We start from the raw sequence: 22,435 nt of genomic DNA, 5'->3' as shown, positions 1-22,435 counted from the left end.
ACTGACAGGTGGGGGAGGTACCACTTCTCAAACCCCACGGCCTGCTGCACCAAGAAGGTAGCGTCAGCCTTTCTATTCGGGGGAGACAGAAATGGGGTGCTCCCACATGCAAAGGAGGAGGTCCTTGAAAATGTCATGGATCAGAACCACCACGATTTCCTTAGGAGCGTCAAACTGGAGAACCTCCAGCATCTTTTGACACGTATCCTCCTCAGTGAGCAGTTGAAAGGGGATGGCCTCAGCCATGGTCCTGAGAAATCCTGCAAAGGACAATTTCTTGGAGGGGGGTGACTGATGGTGCTCCTCCGGAGAGGAGGGTTCCGAGAGGGGGTCATCTGAATAATCAGAGGACGACTCCTTGGAATCATCTCTCCAAGGGTCGTAAGGCCCTTTCTCCTCACTGGGACTAGCATGCTATGGGTGAGGTCTGTGAGGGGCATCAGCCCTGGGCTCCGGAGACCTCAAGGGCACCACGGGAATCTACGGTTCCCCTGGCATCAAGGGGACCAGAGGCTGCGGGAGGCCGGAAGGACCCAGCAAGGGCTCAGGGAACCATGGTCTGGGAAACATGATACCAGCCGTATCTTCCTTCTCCTCGGACCCGAGAATCGGGATCGCTCCGGTGGAGGGCATCGGTGACCGCTGGGGAACAGAGGGCCCCTCAGGCACTGGTTGCATAGATAAGGGCACCCAGGAGGATGTCCAGACATTCCAGCAGGGGTGCCAGCATTGATGGCGGAGGCTCGGCACCAGTATGGGGGCCGGAGGCACCGGCAGCTCAATGCTCTGGAGAGCTTTGAGCACTGCGGACTGCACCCTGCAGTCCAACTCCTCCTGAAAGTCCGGAGTGACCAGGACTGAAGAAGGGGATGAGGCATCACCGGCTCTTCCTTGGGTCTCAGAGGTGGCATGGTGCCCGGCACCAGTGGGGAACACCTGGGACTACCAGGGGTATTGGAGGATGGGGCCTCCGATGGCCAGTATCGCTTCTATGGCAGCCCGGTAGCTGCCGGTGCCGCTCCAGAACCGGAGCCGTGTGTTGACGGCGACAGGTGGCAATGTTTGTGGGATCTCCCTTAGTGCTCGGCCCGGTCTTTCCCCGGCGCCAAGGAAACAGAAGATTCCGATGTCTGGGAGAGCGGTGAAACCATCGAAGACCTAGCATTGCCCCAGCAATCTTTGGAGGTACTGGCGAGAGGAACGACGAGGGGAAGCTTGTCAGGAGTCTTCCCGCAGTCCCTTGGCATTGATGGGGCCAACACAGGAGTGGAAGGGGCAGACTGGGCCCTGAAAAGCTTCTCCATTTTAATCGAGGTGCGCACGACACCCTTTGGGGTCATTTGATCACACAGACAGCATCCACGGACTTCGTGCGAAGCCCCCAGGCAGAAGATGCAAACCTCATGCGGATCTGTGATGGACATGGTCCACGGGCACGGGGGGCACCGTCGAAAAATGGTCATTGCCATGAAAAAACACACGCAGCGTGCGGTCAATGACCAGCAGCCACCATACAGTGGAGAGTTGGGAATCGACCGCAAGTTGAAAAAGAGGCAGAAAACAACCTACCGCGCCGAGGAGGCACCAACCGAAGGGGGACCAGATGAGGAATTTGTGGAAAAACGTATCAAGAAACCCAAAGAAATTGAGAGCTCCATGAACCGCGAGGCAACTGCACCGTGGAAAAGAAGAGACTGAAGGGGGACCTCGCATGGACACGCGGATAGCAGCAGGCTGGGCATGCTCAGTTTGCTGGTCAAAGCTTCTAGAAACTTTGACAAACGTTTTCCGTGCCAGGCTCCATCGGATGATGTCACCCAGTACAACACATGTGAGGCCTACCATCCTGCTTGTCCTAGGAGAATGGACACTACTGGGAGCATTCTTCATCCATGCAAACAGGTTTCTCCTAAGCATTCTCTGCTTGGCATTATTTGTATTTTAGCTGTACTAGATGCAGTAACAACAGCAGCGCTGAGGAAGCCCTCCACAGGGATCAAGCATTTCTCAGCAGGCCTCAGGAAAACCCGCCACCACGGCTACACACACGACGTGCTGCCTGGTACAAATAAGCAAAACAGAAAAACAGAGCACTTTATGCTGCAAGAAAGGCCAGGTGGTTTACCCACTGCTGGGGGTTGGGGGGGGGGGGGGGGGGGGAGGGAGGCTTCAGCCACGATGCTAAGATTTAATTCTCATTGTTAGGCAGGAAAAATTCTCTTTTTATAATTATGAGCTGTCCTGCTCTGCATGTCTGAGCCCAAATCTCAGGGATACAGACAGGCGCTGCTGGTTCCCCTTTCTTCTTTAAAGAATGCGGGAAAGACAAAAAAGCCAATACAGAGCTGGGAAATAGATTCATGCCTCCCCACTTTTCTCAGGTGTTATATGCCACCAAGTACCATGAATTCACCTGACAAACTGAAAAAGTATATGTACGAAACAGGTGCATGATACAAAAAAACCCCAAAAAAGAAGCAGTCAGAGGGCATCTTTTGCTACATGAAACAGGAGATGCATTCTGTAGCTATGAGATAAGAGACTAGCTCAAGGAAACATATATATTAACTGGGAACTGGAGCATGAGACATCTCTAGCTCATTTGCAGAAAAAGACTTTCGCAGCAGAACCTGCATTTGCTGAGTCATGAACTCAACCTTCCCTCCTCACCCTGCAATTAAGGACTAATGGTAGGGCTGCCAAAGAAATACTTCAATGCCAGGCTTCCCTCATCTCCATCCCCCGGGTCTGCCTTCTGGCTATAGGGACATGTGGGTAGAGAGAAGCTGAGATTGCACAGAGTGACAACCCTTTCAATAATAAATAATAATAATAATAATAATAATAAAAAAAAAAAAAGTCTAAATCTGAACAGGAAAAGATGCTGGCTGCATACAAGACCTTCCATAATGAGAATGCCCCAAAATGCTTTTGAGGCTTCTTTAATTTACAAGACAAATTTTCTGAGAGGGTGATTGCATTTCTTTGTGGTTCCTGGAGAGGGCGCCACATTCCAGTGCTGTGCATTACTTTTAAAAAAGGACCATCCAGATACTTTTCATTCTGTTCTCACACACTCGTACGGTGCACAATGCCTGCCATTCTTGCAAAATTCTCTCTACAAACAGGACACCTACACCGCCCTGCCACAGTTGTATCCCTAACAAGGACGTGGCACCTAAAGTAACAGCACTGCAAAACTCAAGGAAGAACGTCAGTCGCGTACATGCACATGCTCTTCCTTTCCTTAATTTTCAGCCCTCGGACCCCCCATCCCCCACCTGAGACCATCCAAAAGCAAACGCTGCGCTAAAATCCCAAGAAGAAAGCTGTGGCTCGTTACCATACCTCTCCCTCTTCTGAGGGCGGCTCGCTGGCGGCAGCAGCTGGGGATGAAAGGACATCTCCCTCCTCCTCCGTCCCCACGGCGAGGTAGGAGCCTGACATGGACGAGATGGTGTCCGTGCTGAGCCGAGAGCGCCGGCTTTGGGAGGAAGCCATGGACATCACGGACTGCGCTAGACTGCTACTGCTGCTGCTGACCGGGTCTGAGGGGGGGAGAGTGAACAGCGCCAGCAATCATTTAGGCAGTTGCTTTCATGCTGCGATGAATGTTTTCAGGAGTCCCCGGTTCAGTCCAACATGCTGAGGCTGAATGCGGAGTCTCCTGCTGTGCAACATTCTCAAGCAAGCAGGGAATGTTTTAGCTGGGCTGGGTCATCACCCCATCGCTTATTAACTCTGCATATAGGGTAGGGTCAGAGGTGTCTGTAGGTCGGTAGGGAGCCTGGCATGGGTGGTGCTGGAGGGATGAGGCTGGAGGCTGAGTGGTGGTGGTGACGGAAAGGGAAGGCTGAGAGGGATGCGGGCGAGAGGGCTAGGAGTATCTCCCACCTCACAATCTTATCTTTTACCTCTAACCTCCACATCATCTCCCACTCATCCCTCCAGCCCACCATCTAACCTTCTTTCCCTTAGCGGCCCCCCATCCTCGCTCTCTCCCCACCTTTCCCACTCTTTTTCCTGCCACATCCAGCTCCAGCTTTCCTGGTTCAGCCTAGACCCAATATAATGGGGCTGCAGGTGGCCAGATTCATCTCGGCTAAGCAACTTTGCGAAAGTGTGGCAGTGGCACAAGCAGAGATGAATGTGCTCAGGGTCCCCCACGTGCTTTCTCCCTCCCTCTCGTCCCTTTTTGTCTCTCTCTTGCAATGCTCTGTTCTCCTCTCCTGCCGGGCCCAGGTACTGCAGGGCAGTCGAAGCTGCTGTGCTGCAACTGCTGCACAACTCTTCCAGCTGCGGGACCCTGTGGGGCTGTACTGTCGGCACTGGCTAAAAACAGCTCTAGGGCAGGGTTACTAGATGACACCAGGTCAACATGGATTCCACATTCTGAAGCAATTAACTTTCAACAGATATGGCAAAAAAACAATAAAAAAAAATACATTTGGAATCATTGTTTCTCCTAACAAGACTAATGCTTAGTGAGGGGTTTGGTTTATGCAGAATTTCACAAAAAAACAAACAAAAAAAACGCAACAGTGACACCTAGAGGCAACAAAGTAGAAGTGCTGCCATTCTCCTTCCATGTTTTGCATATAAAATACTCAGAACTCTCCATTTCTATCTCTAAGTCTTGCTTATAAATTATTTTAACCTGCCAGCAGGAATTTAAAAGGAGGGGAGAAAGTGTTTCAGTTGCCTCTGAACTCTCAGATGGACCACAAGAGTTAATTTCTTGTGCCTGCAGAGGAGTGAATTTTCAAAGGAGTTGTACGCGTATAAAAGTCGCACATATTGTAGCAGTTTCCATAAGCCCATTTACATGCATAAAACCTTTTAAAAATTCAGTGAAAATTCAAAGGAGTTGCATGCATAAAAGTAGCAATTTTCAAAAGTCCTTTTATATGCTTAAATCCTTTTGAAAATTACCTCCCTAGCGTTTAGGACTCATGAGATCAAGTTCTGAGCGATAGCAAGTGCTCATCTGTACTTGGATGAAAAACATCTAGAGGAACACCAGGAGTCACTAAAAATGTTTTTTCCCTAAAAATGTTTTTTCCCCCACACACAGATTTTTTTCAGTTTTATCCCAATTAATGAGACATAAAAGACAGAGTGGATACAAGCTGAAGGCACCAGTTACAGATCCTGCTAATCACAAACACCATGTCCAGCTACACCTGATGCTGCATAGACAAGCCAGGATTCAAATAAGATTCAAACTTCCATGCTCTTGGACCATGGGGGTACCACAGCCAGAATTAGCAGTAACCATTCTAACATGAATAGCAAGTTGAGCCACCATGGGAACAGGCCTGCTTCCCTTACCTTCAGGCGACGTGATAGTGGATGACAAGGGGGTTCCAGTGCATGACGACTGGTCGATGGCCCCCGAGGATGACAAGGTGAGGTTCTCACTCTCTGGTGTGATACCACATTCCTTGATGGAGAATAAATAAAAAAAAATCTCAGCAAAAGAAATATGGGCCCCCTCACAGAAGACTTAAACTAAAAAAACAAAATTAAAGAAAAAAACCCCTCAAAATTTGGGTAACAAATCTGTTTGCATAGCCCCTCTCCGGCCTTTCCTTTCAGTGTGAACTGTTTTTTGCTTTAGTCTAAAGTTTTTGTTTCACAGCCCTTTGTTAGGTGACCCCCAGTCTCTTTACAAACTTATCTAAAAGGTTTATAATTCCGCCTCAATTTCATACTGCAGTAGGTAGCTTACTATAAAATATTCATGCTTAAAACAAATAAAATACGAGACATTACAAGACAAAATAAAATAACAGGCATAAAAGTGAATACGGTCTTCTCACACAGACCCATACTTCATTGATCATGCTGCCTGGTACCATTTCAGTACTAGCCCAACACACACAGTAATCCCTCAGCACTCCCCAGCGGCATGTTCTGCTCTATTCCCATTCCAGGCTGCCTCACCCTTCATGTATATCAGTAAGTACAGATGATCAGGCAGCAAACATTTTGCATTTTAAAATTTTCAGTACATCTCAGCCTTTTAGTGGACTCTGTGCCAAGTGAGCCACTAAGGATCCCTCCACAGTGACGGGTTCTGGTCATGGCTGGATTTAGGCACAGGTATAAGGCATCTAGAAAACTGGGACCCCCCCCCCTCCCCTCTTCAATTTCTAGGGGAGAAACCCCTACCATCAGTCCTCTGCCTATGGGCACTGTAATCTTAAACCCAGTTCTGGTTCTGGTATTTAATTGGAGCTCCCTGAGCGGCCTGCAGCTCTGGTCATAGAGCCCAATCCGACCCAAAAGTCACCACAAATTTCAGTCCTGTTCCTCACCTCTCCATGCTGGAAAGATTTTCTCCTAGAAATTCTGATTTCTGATTTGCTGCAAGCTCTCTCCTCCTCTTCTTCGTGCAGCATTGAGGAATTCTGGGAGATGGATCTGATTTAGAAAAAAAAAATGTAAAACAGTATAGAGAAATGAGGCATCCAGCATGGCAGAGACCACTAAAAATAGATCCATGTTGGGTATTTTGTAGGCAACGTTCCATAAACAACCAAACCTTCCACTATCTTTTCAGAGATGTGAAGCTCATGGGTAGTGCAACAGCTTTTTACCTGTGGAGATCCCTGCTCAAATCTGGCCAGTATTTGAAGTGTAATGAGTTTGAAGGTCTCAACTTAACTCCCACTGAGCATTTATCCATGTTAGAGAACCAATATAGAGTGGAATACTGTAGCAAAACTAACTTGGGAAATGGCCAGCGAATAAACTAGCAAGACAGCATGCCCAAATGATGCAGACAGAAAAGGAAATGTCAAAGACATATCACAAAAAAATTAAGTCTCTTTGAAACCTTTTATACAAGTCTCAGTGCCACTAAATGTTCCATAAAAATTCCCTCCTGCCTGTGCACACTAACCTTCCTTGTCCCTCCTCGGAGATTTAATGTTAAAAAAGCAGAGTTCTGCATTTGAGCTGCAATACCCCAAGCAGCGTATAGTATAGGGATGAAATTCTTTTAAGCACAAAAAAAAAAAAGCAGGATATGGTGGAGGGGGGCTATTGTATCAGATGATCTTAAGTTGGTCAAACAGGTGGATAAGGTAAAGGCAAAAGCCAGAAGGATGCTTGGCTGCATAGGGAGAGGAATGGTCAGCATTAAAAAAAGAAAAGTGGCAATACTGACCCTGTATAAGTTCCTGGTGAAATCTCATTTGGAATACTGAATACAGTTCTGAAGACCGCACCTTCAAACGGATATTTTATAGATATAGCTGTCCAGAGGGTGGCTACTAAAATGGTCATTGATCTTCCATTCTAAAGCATATGGGGATAGACTCAAAGATCTAAACATTTAACACCTTTGAGAAAAGGCGGGATAGGTAAGACATTTAAATACCTGCAAAAGTTCCCATGCAAGGTAGGGCAGGCCTCTTTCAGTGGAAAGGAGGCTCTAAAACAAGGGAGTCACAGAATAAGAGTGAAAGGGGGTAGGTTTGCGATAAACCCAGAGGATTTCTGAAGGAGTGGTAGGGATTGTAAAACTTAGTTGGTTTGGATAGGCAGGCTAGATAGGCTGCATAGTCCTTATCCTACAGAAAAGGATAGACTCTCTCATCCCCAGAGCTATATACTCTATTCAGGGCCGTTTTGCAAGGGGTGAGCAAGCCTGGCAGCCGCCCGAGATACGACGTGAGGAAGGTCCAGCGCCTCTCTGCAGCCGGCAACTCTTCTCTGCTCTCTCCCCCATGGTCCAAACAGTTCGCTCGGACTTTTAAACCACGTGGGGGCTCTGTGGATCTAGGAGTGCCCTGCAGCTAATCAGTGCACCATGCGGCTACAGCAGAACAAGAAGTAGTGAGGGCTGCGGCAAGAGATGTTGCCAGATTAAAAGCACTGGTTTGGGGCACGAAGAGGAGAAATGATGTGGAGAGAGGGAGAAGGCGGCAGGGACTGTTAGTGCTATAAAACGTAAGCTCCAGTGCAGAGCTCCTTACCCCCCCTCCCACAGAGGACTGCCTGGGAGGTCAATTATCCTGGCGAAAGCCCCGATGCTATTCCTAGACTCATTTATTTAACACAATTTGTAACCCGTACAGATCCAAGGCTCTCGGCAGGGAACGTAACGAACCTACACAATAAAACAAGTAACCCAAAACCAACAGAGTGCACCCACCTAAATAAAGCATGCCTTAATGGTAACCAAACCTAATAAATATTATTGCAAAAGTTGTAAAAAAGGTTCCCGCAATGAAAATGGTAAATCACTGCTGAATAGAAATTTGCTGGTTTTACTATGGCCTTGTGACAAGACAGGAGCTGCACAAACGTTACTCATGCCTTTGTAGAGTATGATCTACTAAAAGATAAGACAGGTGGTCAAACCAACTATGGATTGGTTATAGAGATCAGTTCAACTCACAAGTCAGCTCCAACAGGTAATTATTATTATTTTTTTTTTTTTTTGTGGTGGAACAGGTCAAAGTATGCAAATGCTCTGCCAGCAACAGAAAAAGCTCTGTCACGTGTTTCCATTAAATGAACAATTCGGGATGAAAGGATCTCCAACAGGCCACGTCGTGCAAACCTGAGGGCATGCCTGGGTTTGTAAATTCACAGCATCGTGCCGACCTGTGGTGATGTGGAGTAGTCTAGTAATTTGCGGATAAGAAATGCTATTTCACATGTAACCTGCCAGACGACAGGTAACCAATGGAGGGAAAATAGGCTTGGCAAGATATAATCCTGCATAGTAAGTAATGATGGCAGAAAAAGACCAAAATGGTCCATCCAGTCTGCCCTGCAAGTTTCTTATGGTAACACCTGCCGCTCTGTGCAGGTTACTCCCAAGCCTTATATTAAGGGTAGTAATACTGCTAGCAACATTTTTACATGGTGAGCAGCCTTGAAAGTTCAGACAATGCTGCTTGAACGTGCTTTGCTTTTCGACTAGACCATAGAAGCAGTCGGGCACTTTTCCCCTAATGTCTACATATCAGTACACTGGACCGTAAAAGTCAGGGCCCAGTGTTAGCTGTCTGAATCCAATTCCTCTTTTAACCCCACCATTGAAGCAGGAAGTAATGTTGCAACTGCATCAATATCATGAAAGCTACTTGGCTAAGAGTAGTAACTGCTCCTCCATTCAGATTACCTCCATGCATCCTTTTCTTCATTTCCATATTCTAGCCTTTTAAGTATCCACAGTGTTTATCCCATGCCTTTTTAATTCATTTACTGTTTTTGTTCTCACCACACCTTCCGGAAGGGCATTCCAGGCAACCATCAACCTCTCCATAAAGAAATATTTCTTGACGCTGGTTCCGAGTCGTCCCCTCCTGGAGTTTCATTTCGTGACCCCTAGTTCTACTGTCTGCTTTCCAACAGAAAAGGTTTGAAGTTTGTGCATTATTAAAATCTTTCAGGTGCCTGAAGGTCTGTATCGTATCTCCCCTGAACCTCCTCTCCTCCAGGGTATACATATTTAAATCCTTCAGACTCTCCTCATAAGTCTTTTGATACAGATCCCACACCATTTTGGTCACCCTTCTCTGCATCGCCTCAGTCTAGTCTATCTTTTGTGAGATACGGTCTCCAGAACTGAACACAGTACTCCAGGTGAGGCCTCACCAAGGACCTGTACAAGGGCAACATCACCTTTTTCCTACTGACTATTCTTCTCTCTATGTAGCCCAGCATTCTTCTGGTTTTAGCCTGGTCACATTGTTTCACCTTCAGATCACCATATACTATTACCCCAAGGTCCAAATTCCCAGTCGGTGCACATTAGACTTTCACCCCCACCACATACAGCTCTTTTGGATTACCGCATCCCAGGTGCACAACACTGCACTTCTTGGAATTGAATTCCAACTACCAAGCATTCGACCACTCTTCAAGTTTTCTTAAATCACTTTTCATTCTCTCTGCTCCTTCAGGCGTGTCCACTCTGTTGCAGATCTTAGTATCATTTATTTATATATTTAGTGGCATTTCTTAATCGCTTTCCCGATTTAAAAAATCGCCCAAAGCGATGTACATATATTAAAATATTAAAAGCAGTAACACAAATAGACAAGCTTTACCTTCTATCCCTTCCGCCAGGTCGCTCACAAAGATATTGAACAGAACCGGTCCCCAAACAGATCCCTGTGGCACTCCACTTAACACCGTTCTCTCTTCAGAGCGGGTTCCATTTACTACCGTGTTTCCCCGAAAGTAAGACAGCGTCTTACTTTCTTTTTACCCCAAAAAGTCCCACTATGTCTTACTTTCAGGGTATGTCTTATATTGGAAAAAACCTGTAAGACATCCCCCGAAAGTAAGACGTAGTGTTCAAAAAAAAAATAAAATTTTTTAAATACCTGTCGGAGGGCCGCGTGGGTCCAGGCGGCCGGCGGCGGGAGCCGGGTGGTCGCGTGTTAAATCTAGGCCGCGGGCGGGTGGGCGCTTGTTCCCGGGGGGGGGGGGGGGGGGGGGGACGCGCGTTAGTTTGAGACGGCCGGCGGGCGGCGGGTGGTCGGGTGTTACATCTAGGCCGGGTCGCACAGGCGCGCATTCATTCACTGCCGGTGGGGGCTGCCTCGGCAGCCCCCACCGGCAGTGAATGAATGCGCGCCTGTGCGACCCCTGCGATTCGGCGCTGGGGGCTGCCGGTGGGGGCTGCTTTCGGCACTCAAGGCAGTCACATGCTGTGACGTCACGGCATGTGACTGCCTTGAGCGCCGAAAGCAGCCCCCACCAGCAGCCCCCAGCGCCGAATCGCAGGGGTCGCACAGGCGCTGTGGGCCTGTGCGTGCATTCATTCACTGCCGGTGGGGGCTGCCGAGGCAGCCCCCACCGGCAGTGAATGAATGCGCGCCTGTGCGACCCGGCCTAGATGTAACACCCGACCACCCGCCGCCCGCCGGCCGTCTCGAACTAACGCGCGTCCCCCCGCCCCCCCCCCCCCCCGGGAACAAGCGCCCACCCGCCCGCGGCCTAGATTTAACACGCGACCACCCGGCTCCCGCCGCCGGCCGCCTGGACCCACGCGGCCCTCCGACAGGTATTTAAAAAATTTTTTTTTTTTTTTTTTAACACTACGTCTTACTTTCGGGGGATGTCTTACATTAGCCGACCCCCCTAAAATTCCCACTACGTCTTACTATCAGGGGTGTCTTACTATCGGGGAAACACGGTATTACCTGCTGTCTCCTGTCAGTCAACCAGTTTGTAATCCACTCTACCACTTTGATTCCGACTCCTAAGTCTCATTTTATTCATGAGCCTCCTATGTGGGGCCATATCAAAAGCTTTGCTGAAATCCAAGTAAATCACATCGAGCGCTCTTCCCTGATCCAATTCTCTAGTCACCAAATCAAAAAAATCAAATCAGATTTGATAGACAGGACCTTCCCCTGGTGAATCCATGCTGCCTTGGGTCCAGCAACCCACCGGATGTAGATAATTCACTAACCTTTCCTTCAGCAGAGTCTCCATTAATTTTCCCACCACTGAGGTGAGGCTAACCAGCCTCCTCTCTGTTACCACTCTTGTGAAGTGGGACCTCCACTGCACTTCTCCAGTCACGTGGCATCACTCCCAAATCCAGGGATCTATTGAACAGGCCTTTCAGCAGACCTGTCACAGCACATCTCTGAGCTCCCTCAGTATCCTGGGATGTACTTCATACGGCCCCGTGGCTTTGTCCTTCAGTTTTCCTAGCTCTTTCCATACATTCTCTTCTTTAAACAGAGTTTTGTCCACACCACTCCCATCTACAGTCTTGTCAACCAGCAACAGTCCTTCTCAGAGGTCTTCTTTAGTGAACAGCAAACTAAAGTATTTGTTTAATATTTCTGCCATTTCTTTGTCTCTCTCCACCTATTGCTCCTTGTCACCTTTCAGTTTCACTATAACCCTTCAGGCTGCCTTTTTTTTTCTCTATCTGAAAAATGTTTTATCACCTCGCTGTACCTCTTTGGCAATCCTTTCTTCCGCTTGACCTTTTGCTTTCCTGACATGATTTCTTTCTTGGTCTCCCTCAGTTTCACCAGGTATTCTTCCTTGTGTTTTTCTTTTTGGGATCCTGCATCCTAGTCAAAATTCATGCTGCAAAATTCTGTACTATCTGTAGTGCAAGAAGGCCAATAAAGACAAAACTTAAAGTAATCTAATCTAGTGATGATCAAAGCCTGGAGAACCATATGAAAGTCACATGGGCTCAGCAGAGTTTTAGTCTATAAAGCATCTTCAATCTAAACAAGGCAGATTTAACTATAGCCCTAATGGGATGCATAGTTAAACTGAAATTAGGCGGAGAGAGCGGCAGACCAAGATGACACAGGCATGAAAACGGGATGACGTCCGCATACTGCTTGAACTTAATGCCTAGTCCCATCAACAAATTACACAATGGGGACATATAGATGCTGAACCGGGCAGTGGTTAATATGGACCCATGAGGGAACAGACTGTCAGGAGAAAATAGAGGAAGCAATCCTCACTTCTTGTACATGCCCAATCAAGTAAGAAGCAAACCAGTGCAATACAGTGCCAGAAATGTCAATTTCACTTAAGTGGGACAACAGTCTACAGTGAGTCTGCATGCCGAATGCTGCAGATATATACCACTAGCAAACCCATGCTGAATGGTATTCTAAGATAGGGTGCAGGGTTTCTGGGCTGTGATTGCTTGCATAAACTGGATTAGTGGTGGTCCAAAATCACACGATCATTGAGAAAATCACTAAGCTGATTCAGGAACTTTGGCCAAAAATGGAAATTATGAGATTGGATGATAATTCCTTAATAGTGAAGGATCAAGTGAATTTTTTTCTCAGCATAATTCTTATTGATACCTGCTTTAAGCTTGATAGTACAGTTCCAGATTCAAATGTAAGATTCACAAGTTTTAAAAAGAAAAGCACTAAGGTTGATACATAGTGTTTTTAAGAGAGCTGTAGGACATACATTAAGAGGGCAAGACGAGCTGTTCACCGAGATCAATTTTAAAAGCATGCGGGCCACGTGCAAGCAATGCGGATTTTAAAAAGCCGCAGATTACGCGCGTATGCAACCCTGCATGCACAAGGAATAAGGGGGAGAAATAGGGGTGGGGTATAAGCATTCTAGGGCGGGGCCACACGTGCAACTCCATATCTTAAAACCGAAAACTGCAGCGCGTGTACGCGAGATATCCTTGTAACTTTACTGCTGCTTCTGAGGAGGAGCAAGTCTGTAGATTTTGAGTTTAAGGGCTTATAGGACAGGGAGCGGGGTCCGGATCATCTGGGCAGCGCGCAGGATGAAGAACCAGAGGAGTCTGAAAGACCTCGATATTAAATGGACAAAATGGCGGACTAACTGGAAAACTAGGAAAGTGGCTCAAGCGAGCATGGTTTTAAAATCCGCTCACATGTGCGCGTAAAAGCCAAGAAAGTCCTATGGAAGACGCACGCGCATTAGTTGTGCTTGAGTAACCTCTTAAAATTAGGAGCATACTTATGCGCGGTTGGTGTATTTTTAAAAAGTACGCATGCGAGCACGTGCATGATGGAAAAATTCCAGCGTTATCTTCGCTCGCGTGCCGATACGCACGTGTATAGGCGCGCACACGCGCGCTCATTTTAAAATCATCGTCTCTAGCTATAGCTAATGAGATCTCGTCAAATGAAAAAGGAGAAAAGGTCATCGATTTTGGCACTTCGGTCCTCAACAGGAAAGCTTTTTTTTTTTTTTTTTTTTTTTTAGTTGTGAAACTTTTTTGGCAAAGAATTGTACCACTTCATCGCAGTGAGTTAAGGCCTAAAACAGTGCTCTGAGGGGAAGAAGAGGAATTCAAGGTTGCCAACCAGATGCTTTACTATAAGGAACAATTCATGAGGGCCCTATTCTCAGCTATCTTTTTTGCATTCTACAGGGGTTCGTTTTCAGTTATTCGGGTAACATTCCCCTCCCCCCCCCCCCCCTCACCAGCTAAATTAATTTAGCCGTGTAAAATAAAGCTAGGGTGGAGGTACATGGGCTTAAATTTAGTCAGGCAGGGCAGAAATTGAATGCTACCCGAGTAAACTTACCCACGACAAGATTGGTTGAACAAAGCGTGAGTCCTATAGTTATACCCAGGTAACTTCATGCTCACCACCTCATTTATTTATTTCTTGGCAAATGGAGAATCTGACAAGTCTTGAGCTAGAAACCACCAGGCAGCCTGTAAACAGGTTACAGCACTTAAGTAACTATTCTGAAAACCCAGTAAAAGGCATCAGCAGGGAGCTGGACAGGAGAGGCTCACCCCTCTACCATGGCCACACAGGAGGAGTCTGTGGTAAAAGGATGTGAAATTTGCCCCTTACTTGGACATAGTTTTGAGTTTGAGTCCCTGGCTGCTGCAGTTGGAAAGGCGGTCCAGGGGCGAAAGGGTCCTGATGGGGAGCAGGTGACTGTCGCTTCCGTAGGAAGGCAGCATCCCCGCCATGTGGTTGTCCCCCAGACCGTGTAGTGGCGGAGCAGACGGGGAGGGCGTGAGAGGTCCATTCAGGGCTTCCAACAAAGAAACGACTTCGTAGCCAGGCGGCACATGATCAGAGGACTGTGGAACCAAACCAAGAGTTAGAAAACTAGCCGGCTGATAACACATCAGATGCCAAAGATCTGAGAGAGAGATGTCTACCACTTTATGGATATAGCACAGCCTATTGTACGATACAACATGGAACGTTTTCTATCAATTTCGCTGAATTGTTCCTGAAATTCTGAAGTCTAAAGTAGTCCAGCTGTGAAAGGTTCTTTAACTGTGCAGGCTGAGAGTTCACCTACCAACTACATTTTTTTTTTTCAGGACAAGCTAATACAGTTCTGGTTTCACCCCATCGCTTGTATGGACTTGTAAGGGCAGCTTTCCTTAGGGAAGTCAGAAATAGAGGTCCATGCTTGTAAAAGGAGTTAAAAAAAAACCAAAAATACAAAAAAAACCCCAAACATGCACAATCAGCTGAGTCTGGAAAAAAAAAATGCAGCCAGCTGCTAATCCTTCTTAGGACTAGAGGGGCTCTACACATTTCAGTTCTTAATGTTAGAAAGACATCTTACATCAGGGCTTCCCCAAGCCTGTCCTGGGGACCCCACAGCTAGTAGGATTTTCCGGATGCCCACAATGAATATGAGTGAGAAGTTTGCATACACTGAGCCTCCATGATATACAAATTTATCTCATGCATACTCATCGTGGATATCCTGAAAAAACAAATGGCTGTGGGGTCCCCGGGACAGGTTTGGGAAGCCCTGTCTTATAGGTATTTGTGCACATTCAGAAACCTTTGAAAAATAAAAAAAATAAAAAAAAGAGAGAAATCCATTAGTAAAAGGGAAGAACCACCAGTTCTTCTCATCTTAGATGAAATAATCTTGACTTGCAATTTATTGTAAAAAGTATATTTCCGTGGCCACTGGGTGATGCAACCGTGGTTTTTGTTTTGTTCTGTTTTTTGGAGGCATCCAGGTAGTAACTCACCAAGTGTTCCTCTGAATCGGACGTCTGCGAGGCGATGACTGGACTGAAGCTGGTTGGGGATCGGGGGCCTGGTTTCTTTCTCATTGCCCGGATCTGAAGCAAGGCTCGGAATGCTGCACCAGAGAAAGAGAGAGAGAGGGAGAGAGAACATTATCTGCTCATGCGTTGCATAAGAGAGTCATGACAGGTGTATTCAAACACTTCCATCTAACATGGGTCCAGACATGCTTTACAAATAATTACTTGAGAAATGGATCGCCTGGGACTATTAGTTTCAATGTACGACAGTTTCCAAGGAAGGAGAGGGGAGAGAGAGGAGTATTAATATTACCACCCTGGGAAAATGAAGGCATAAAGTAGTGACTTACCCAGAGTATTAATGGGAAAGTAAGCAGAGAAACTCCAAATCCCATCCGCCCCCAACCAAATTTGTAGATTACTGCTCTGATCAGACAGCATCCCCCCCCCCCCTCCGCAATCTAACTGCCCCAGAACGCATTCATGTCCAGCACCCGGGCCAAGAAGCGCTACACTGCTCGGTGCTGCCCCTAAGCCTGCTAGAAACCTGGTGGTCAAAAGCCAAAATGGTTTTACTGACCTTCTGATTTCATTATTTAAATTTCAGAACATTAAAAGGTTGCAGGGTTGGAGGGTTTTATTTATCAAGCTTTCATTGGATAAAAATAGGAGATGGCCCTTGATTGTTCAATATGGGACTCTAATTTGTCAGTAATGTCACCTGGGAACACATCCTCCATGCAACTCATCTAATGCCAGAATACCTTCCGGTTCTATTTAATATTTATTCATTTTGGAAATCAGAAATAAGTTGTATTTATGCATGAACTAAACACTCTCTCCACACACACACACACACACACAGTAACATGGAAATGAATCGTTAATACGAAACTTATGCGACACTACAGACTTGATTCAATTTTACAGCAAACGCATGGATAACGCTTTACCAGCGCAGGAATCCATCACTTGTCAGCTGTTGGCAAGGACATGCCAGCTGATTATCATCAAAGTGGGCTTATATAAAAGGTGTATGGCTGAATGAGCTCTTTTCCTTTTAATTGTTTTTATTCCTTTTTAAATTATAGAAACAGAAAGCAACAGAGAAGTCAGCATGTAGTTTCACAGATATGATAAAACAAAAAAACCAAAAAAAACCCAAGAACTTGCAGATATTTGAATATTCTATATTACTTGTGATCACAGACAGTTTTTACCTGGAAAAAAAAAAAAAGGAAAGCTTTCTTTTCCCATACACTCTGGAATTTATCTCTACACGGTAAAGACTTTTGCATAGATAGAATCTCAAAAGCATCAGAATACCAATCCCTAACAGAGAGTGGGACTGGGTCCTTCCATTTTAAGGTTGTTTGTGGGGGTTTAACCAAAGTAAGGACAGTACTGACAAATATCAAATTGATTCCTTTCAGCATAGTATTTTCAGAAGAGTTTAACAAAGTGCAGGGAATAATTCAATTTTGGTTTCTAATATAATTAATTCTAATATAATAGAATTCTCTCTTCCCAGGATTTCCCTTATTCAGTCAAGTGCCAAGTAGTAGGAATAAGACAGCCACATTCTCTCTCACTTACCACACAGAGGGGAGGGCAACAGAACCTTCTAACTGGCCAAGAGCGCACGGACTGAGCACATAAAACCTTGCAGTCACAAAGTTTAGACACAGGAGCTGATTTACTAAATGGGTTTTCTCCCTACTGTTGACCCACCAGCATCTTTCAGTTCATATTTATAGATTCAAGAATTAAAAACAAAGCAAAACAAAAAAAAAAAAACCCAACCTACCACCACTACCACTTTATTGGTTGGTAACAGCTGTCGATCAAAAATCCCCAGCATGCCAACACAGAACATTCAGAGGCCCATCCTGGGAATTCAACAGTCAGCGAGAAAAATGTAAACAACTTTCCTCTAATTTTTTCACCTTCACAATAGATTTGGGGAGATCAGAGGGGCTTCCCTCTTATTTAAAATTCTGTTTTGGAGCACTTTCATATTGCACCAACATCACTTCTAGGTGAATTTGTGTGAATGACCAACAGGGAAAACATTACTTAAATGATAAACAGGATTAGAAATCCAAAATTATTTTGAGACAAACAGCAGAGAGTATTGGTACCTATTAGTCCTGTGAAGATGCAAACCCTAAGGCGGATTGTTCTCGCAGAGGACGATTGTAAATTTCATTTTCGGTTAAAATACAAAAGCTTAAACTTTCATTTGGAGGTAGTTTTATTTGAATCCGTTAATGTATTTGCATATTATCCTGACTTATCAGTAGCGCACTCGTGAAATTATGGGACCTACTTTTCTATTTACTGCTATTATAAATAATCCAAGTTATTTTTAACATAACAAAATAACTGATAAATTTTTCTAAAAACAAAACTTCATTGAAATGTTTTAGAAGTGGAAGAACATTGCAGGCTGTGGATTTATGAAAACGTGCACGTAGTCTCTCACCTCCAACCTAAGCCTACCCCTTTTTTGCCCCGGGTAAAAGTAGTCACGCTGTGGAGCAGTGCAAGTATTTTTACCCTCAGTGAGCTGAGGGGGATGAGGGAAGAACAATTTTAGTTTTTATCCACAGAAATGGCTTTGAAAGCTACCCTCCATACAGCTCCTAGCCCAACCAGGTGACTGCTCATTTGCTGATGCATTTGCTGCAAATTTCAATTCAGTCTGCAATACAAATGGAGTAACTTCTTTATGAAAACTATGCCTCAGAATGTCCGGCCAACCAAGCGATTTGATTGGCTGCACTTCGCAGTTCTTGCAAGATGGGGGGAGGGGAGGGCGGGAGAGACTCCGGGGCCTTACGCAGTCTACAGATGGGGCAGTTGTTGGCCTGGTAGCGCAGAGTGTCAGCGCAGGTGTTGCAGAGGCAGAGGTGGCGGCATGGCAAAATCAGCGTATCCCGGACATCAGAGAGGCAAACCACGCACTCCGCGCTGTTGTCACTCACTTCATCCTCAGCCACCTGGTTCCCAGGGAGGAAAAGGAGAAAAAAAAAAAAGTGAGAATAAAATACACAGCATGAAAGATTCAGCCATGCTTCTTCCTTGAGATTCACCGCAAGGTGACAGCCAGATTCATTACATTTTTATTTGCCACAGCAGCTTCCTCCTGTTCCTATGGGCTTCCAGTCCAATTAGAACTGGCTTCTACTAGGGCTACGGTCCATGCACCTTCATTCACAGCTATCCAAGGCTCTTACCCCCATATTGTTAACCCTCTTCCTCCCATCTAGCCCCCGACGACAGAGCAGGAATATTCAAGCCAGGTACCAGAGACCATGGCTGGCTTCTAGTGTGCACTGTGGCCAGTAGGTGTTTCTCAGCAGCCCCACCCTGGGGGCTGCTGAGAAACAGGAACCAAACCCAGATCTTTTGCACAGCGCCTACAAATACCTTGTTGATTTCAGATTTCAAACTCAAGAACAGAAGATTTTGTATTTCAAACACAGATTTCAGAATGGAAGAAACCAACAGAACAAGACAACCCCCTCCCTTCCACACTGATTCAGTACAGCTTATGGCACAGTTACACTATTAAACTTTTATTGAGGTATCATACAATTTAGGCTTTACCCCATTATAGGTTCAGCAGGGAGAAAGGTTCCAAGTACTGTCATAGGCTTGTGCCAAGGGCAGGTACCTTGATCAATCAAACAGCTCAACATCTGCACAAAATGGTATATTCTTTTTCCAAATGAAGGATGTTGCCTTGTGTAACACTATGGCAATGGACTGGTCTACTCAAACCGAGAGATTTATGTTCTATTTATTTTAATTTAAATTAAAAAAAAGAAATTCAGTATCATCTTCCATCATGTATCAACAGAACAGGTCCTGTGACGCACAATCCTTCTGTAATATAACATTCGTGGCTCACGAAGAACCAAGAAAGTTGTACAGCCTTGCCTGCTCTGCACTAAATAATCTCATGTACGGTGTAGTGCTGTAGATGTGCCTTCCCCTTTTACCGCCTCGTCTGTCTCCCTTGGAAGGCCATTCTCATGCATTGTAGAAAGTCGAGTCCCACTAGTGACACAAGTAATACTGTAAAGCTACAAATGACCTTTAGCATAACGTTATTCTAATTATTTTGTAATCATGTATTCAAAAAAAGTAAACAAATTCAAATAAAAATACATTTTCATAGATGAGCTGCTGTCAACTACTCTTATTGCCAGCATTTTTTTTTTCTTTTCCATGAAACTTTTATAGTTGGGGAGTATATGTGCAGTTCATACTGTAGAGCCCCCTCCTACTTCCTTTCTCCATCTACAGATTCTGGTGTTTGGCTCCCTGTGACCTGCCTCTCACCTCTCATAACATCCCCTGATACACCACCTTCTTACCTTGGAGTCCTGAGTGTTGCATTTATTTTCGATCCCATAGATCTCCTGAAGGAGGTAACTGACCCCATCTACCTGAAAGCAAAGAGGGGGGAAGTTCAGTGAAGGGTGTTGGAGACACTTACTGGTAGTTTTGTTCCAAACAGACCTTGCATAGGCTCTCTGGTTAGACCGAAGCCCGCATAAATGCTCCAATTTTTCGCATGCTGTCATGATGCGAGTCGCTAACCACAAAATTCCGTCCTACACTCAAAAAGCGTGCCCAGACGTCGTTTTACAAATCCAGTGCTTCTCAATTTTTCCAGTTTCATCTGAGATGATGTTCCGATTAAGGCTAGACTGGATGCACTGTTATGAGGACACTATTCTGAACAATTTACCCAGGTAGATTGCTCTGGCTAAAAGCCACCCTCCTAAGCATGACTTTCAACTGTGCGTGCACTGTTCAGTGCCCGATCTGCTGCCCATAGAAACGGAAAGGTTTCTCTTCTAATCCAAGGACCTCATAGGCAAATTTTCAAAAGGGAAGCTACCTGGGTAGTGGAAAAATTAGCTGTAAGGTCCACAGGTAAGAAAGTAACTCAGGGAACCTTGTACCTCCACAAGCTGCTGATAATTACCCTTCATGAGAGTAATCGGGGCTTTGAGTAGGCACAGAGGATCATGTTCCCCTGGGTTTCAAGTTCTAGGTCAGTGATGGCGAACCCCAGTCCCCGAGTCCCACGAACAGGCCAGGTTTTCAGGATATCTACAGCGAATATGCATGAGAAAGATTTGCATGCCCTGCCTCCATCGTATGCAAATCTATCTCACGCGTATTCACTGCAGATATCCTGAAAACCCGGCCTGTTTGTGGCACTCGAGGACTGGAGTTCGCCATCACTGCTCTAGCTGGTTTACACTTCACAGACTGACCCTGCTAACCTAAATATCCTTCTAGTATAACAGAGCAGTGCATCTGTCGGGAAGAAGCCAACGAGAATGAAACTTGCACCAAAGGATACTCACCACTTGCTTCTGTTTGAGGGGCTTCACGCAGAAACTCCCATCTGCATGCTGAGAATAAAGAATTCCAGATGTGAGTACCACTGCACAGATATCAGATGCTGGACATTACCTAACAATGTGTATGTATATGCACACACACACATACCCCCCACAGCTTGTTCTTACTTACAACATGATGAAAGAAAAAGACCATATGGCCCCATCCAGTCTGCCCATAAACCCAACTAATTTAGGTTTACAATTCCTATCACTCCCTCAGATACATCCTGCATTTATCCTATGCTTTCTGGAATTCAGATACCATTTTTGTCTCCACATCCACCGGGATGCTATTCTATATATCCACTACCCTCTTTGTATAGAGATATTTCCTAAGAATATTCCTGAGTCTACCCCCTTTCACCCTCATTCCAGAGCCTTCTTTCCACTGAAAAACGCTTACCTCATGTGCATGGAAACCTTCAAGATATTTAAATATCCCCTATCATATATCTCCCCTATCTCACCTTTCCTCTAGGGCAGAGCTTTCCAAACTGTGTGTCGGGACACGTTAGTGTGTTGCCTGCAGTGTGCAGGTGTGTCGCGCAAGCCCGGTCAACTCTGACGCGAGTTTGGGCTTTTTTTTTTTCTAGAGATTCACTTTTTTTTTTTTTTTCAGTTTATGGGTTGCTTATTATTGGGTGATTTTTGCTGTCAATCGCGGTTTTTTGGGGGGCTTGGTGGGTGGAACGAGCCCAGCCATCCTTGCATTGGCTGCTGCTGCCGATGAGGCCTGGCCATGAGGAGTACTGACTGCAAGCAGCAGTGTCTGGTGATCATGGAAGGGAGTGAAGCACTTAACTGGCAACAATCAAAAAGACGAGGTACATGAGTGTGGGGGCCAGACATGTGCTGGGGGGAGAGAGATGAGTGAGTGGGGGCAAATGTGCTGGGGGGACAGACATGTGCTTGAGGGGGAGAGATATGAGTGTGTGGGGTACAGACATGTGCTGGGGGGGGGAGAGAAATGAGTGTGTGGGGTACAGACATGTGCTGGGGGGGAGAGAAATGAGTGTGTGGGGGTCAGACATGTGCTTGAGGGGGAGAGATATGAGTGTGTGGGGGCCAGACATGTGCTGGGGGGAGGACAGACAATTTGTTTTATTATTGTTTCTCATAAATTATAACAATAACATGAATCTTGGAATATATATTTTTAATATAAATTTAAGGTTTTCATGAGATAGGTTGTGTCGTGAAACATTTTATTTATCTATATATTTAAGGAAACATACATAAATTGTCGAAATATGTTTCGTTCGTTTAACCTCTAACCTCTGGTTTACTAGTAGAATGAATTACTGTGTCCCGAAATTATGTTTGTCTAAAAAGTGTGTCACCAACATGAAAAGTTTGGAAAGCTCTGCTCTAGGGTATACATGTTTAGATCTTTAAGTCTATCCCCAAATGTTTTAAAACAAAGACCATTCACCATTTAGTAGCCATCCTCTGGATAGACTCCAACCAGTTTATATCTTTTTGAAGGTGCGGTCTCCAGAATTGT

The 22,435-nt window shown here is 45.6% G+C and overlaps 1 protein-coding gene across 8 annotated transcripts in view; it reads right to left on the bottom strand.

Annotated features, from left to right (window-relative positions):
- The window catches only part of RNF157 (ring finger protein 157), a 186,543-nt gene that overhangs the window by 38,024 nt on the left and 126,084 nt on the right, over positions 1-22,435 (bottom strand). For all 8 annotated transcript variants that reach the window (XR_003856533.1, XR_003856532.1, XM_029600445.1 and 5 more), the window contains 8 exons: positions 20,893-20,940; positions 19,888-19,959; positions 18,345-18,504; positions 15,485-15,597; positions 14,328-14,563; positions 6,321-6,426; positions 5,332-5,443; positions 3,349-3,548 (listed from right to left, as the gene is read on the bottom strand). Coding sequence is in view for 6 of the 8 variants with exons in the window: in XM_029600445.1 (XP_029456305.1) it covers positions 3,349-3,548; positions 5,332-5,443; positions 6,321-6,426; positions 14,328-14,563; positions 15,485-15,597; positions 18,345-18,504; positions 19,888-19,959; positions 20,893-20,940 (1,047 nt within the window). In the remaining 2 variants the exon portion in view is untranslated. The remainder of the gene's footprint in view (positions 1-3,348; positions 3,549-5,331; positions 5,444-6,320; positions 6,427-14,327; positions 14,564-15,484; positions 15,598-18,344; positions 18,505-19,887; positions 19,960-20,892; positions 20,941-22,435) is intronic.

Source organism: Rhinatrema bivittatum, chromosome 4 (assembly GCF_901001135.1).
Source record: "Rhinatrema bivittatum chromosome 4, aRhiBiv1.1, whole genome shotgun sequence".
Classification (NCBI taxonomy): Eukaryota; Metazoa; Chordata; class Amphibia; order Gymnophiona; family Rhinatrematidae; genus Rhinatrema; species Rhinatrema bivittatum.
Note: the sequence above shows the minus strand (reverse complement) of the source record. Positions and strands in the feature narration are given on the sequence as shown.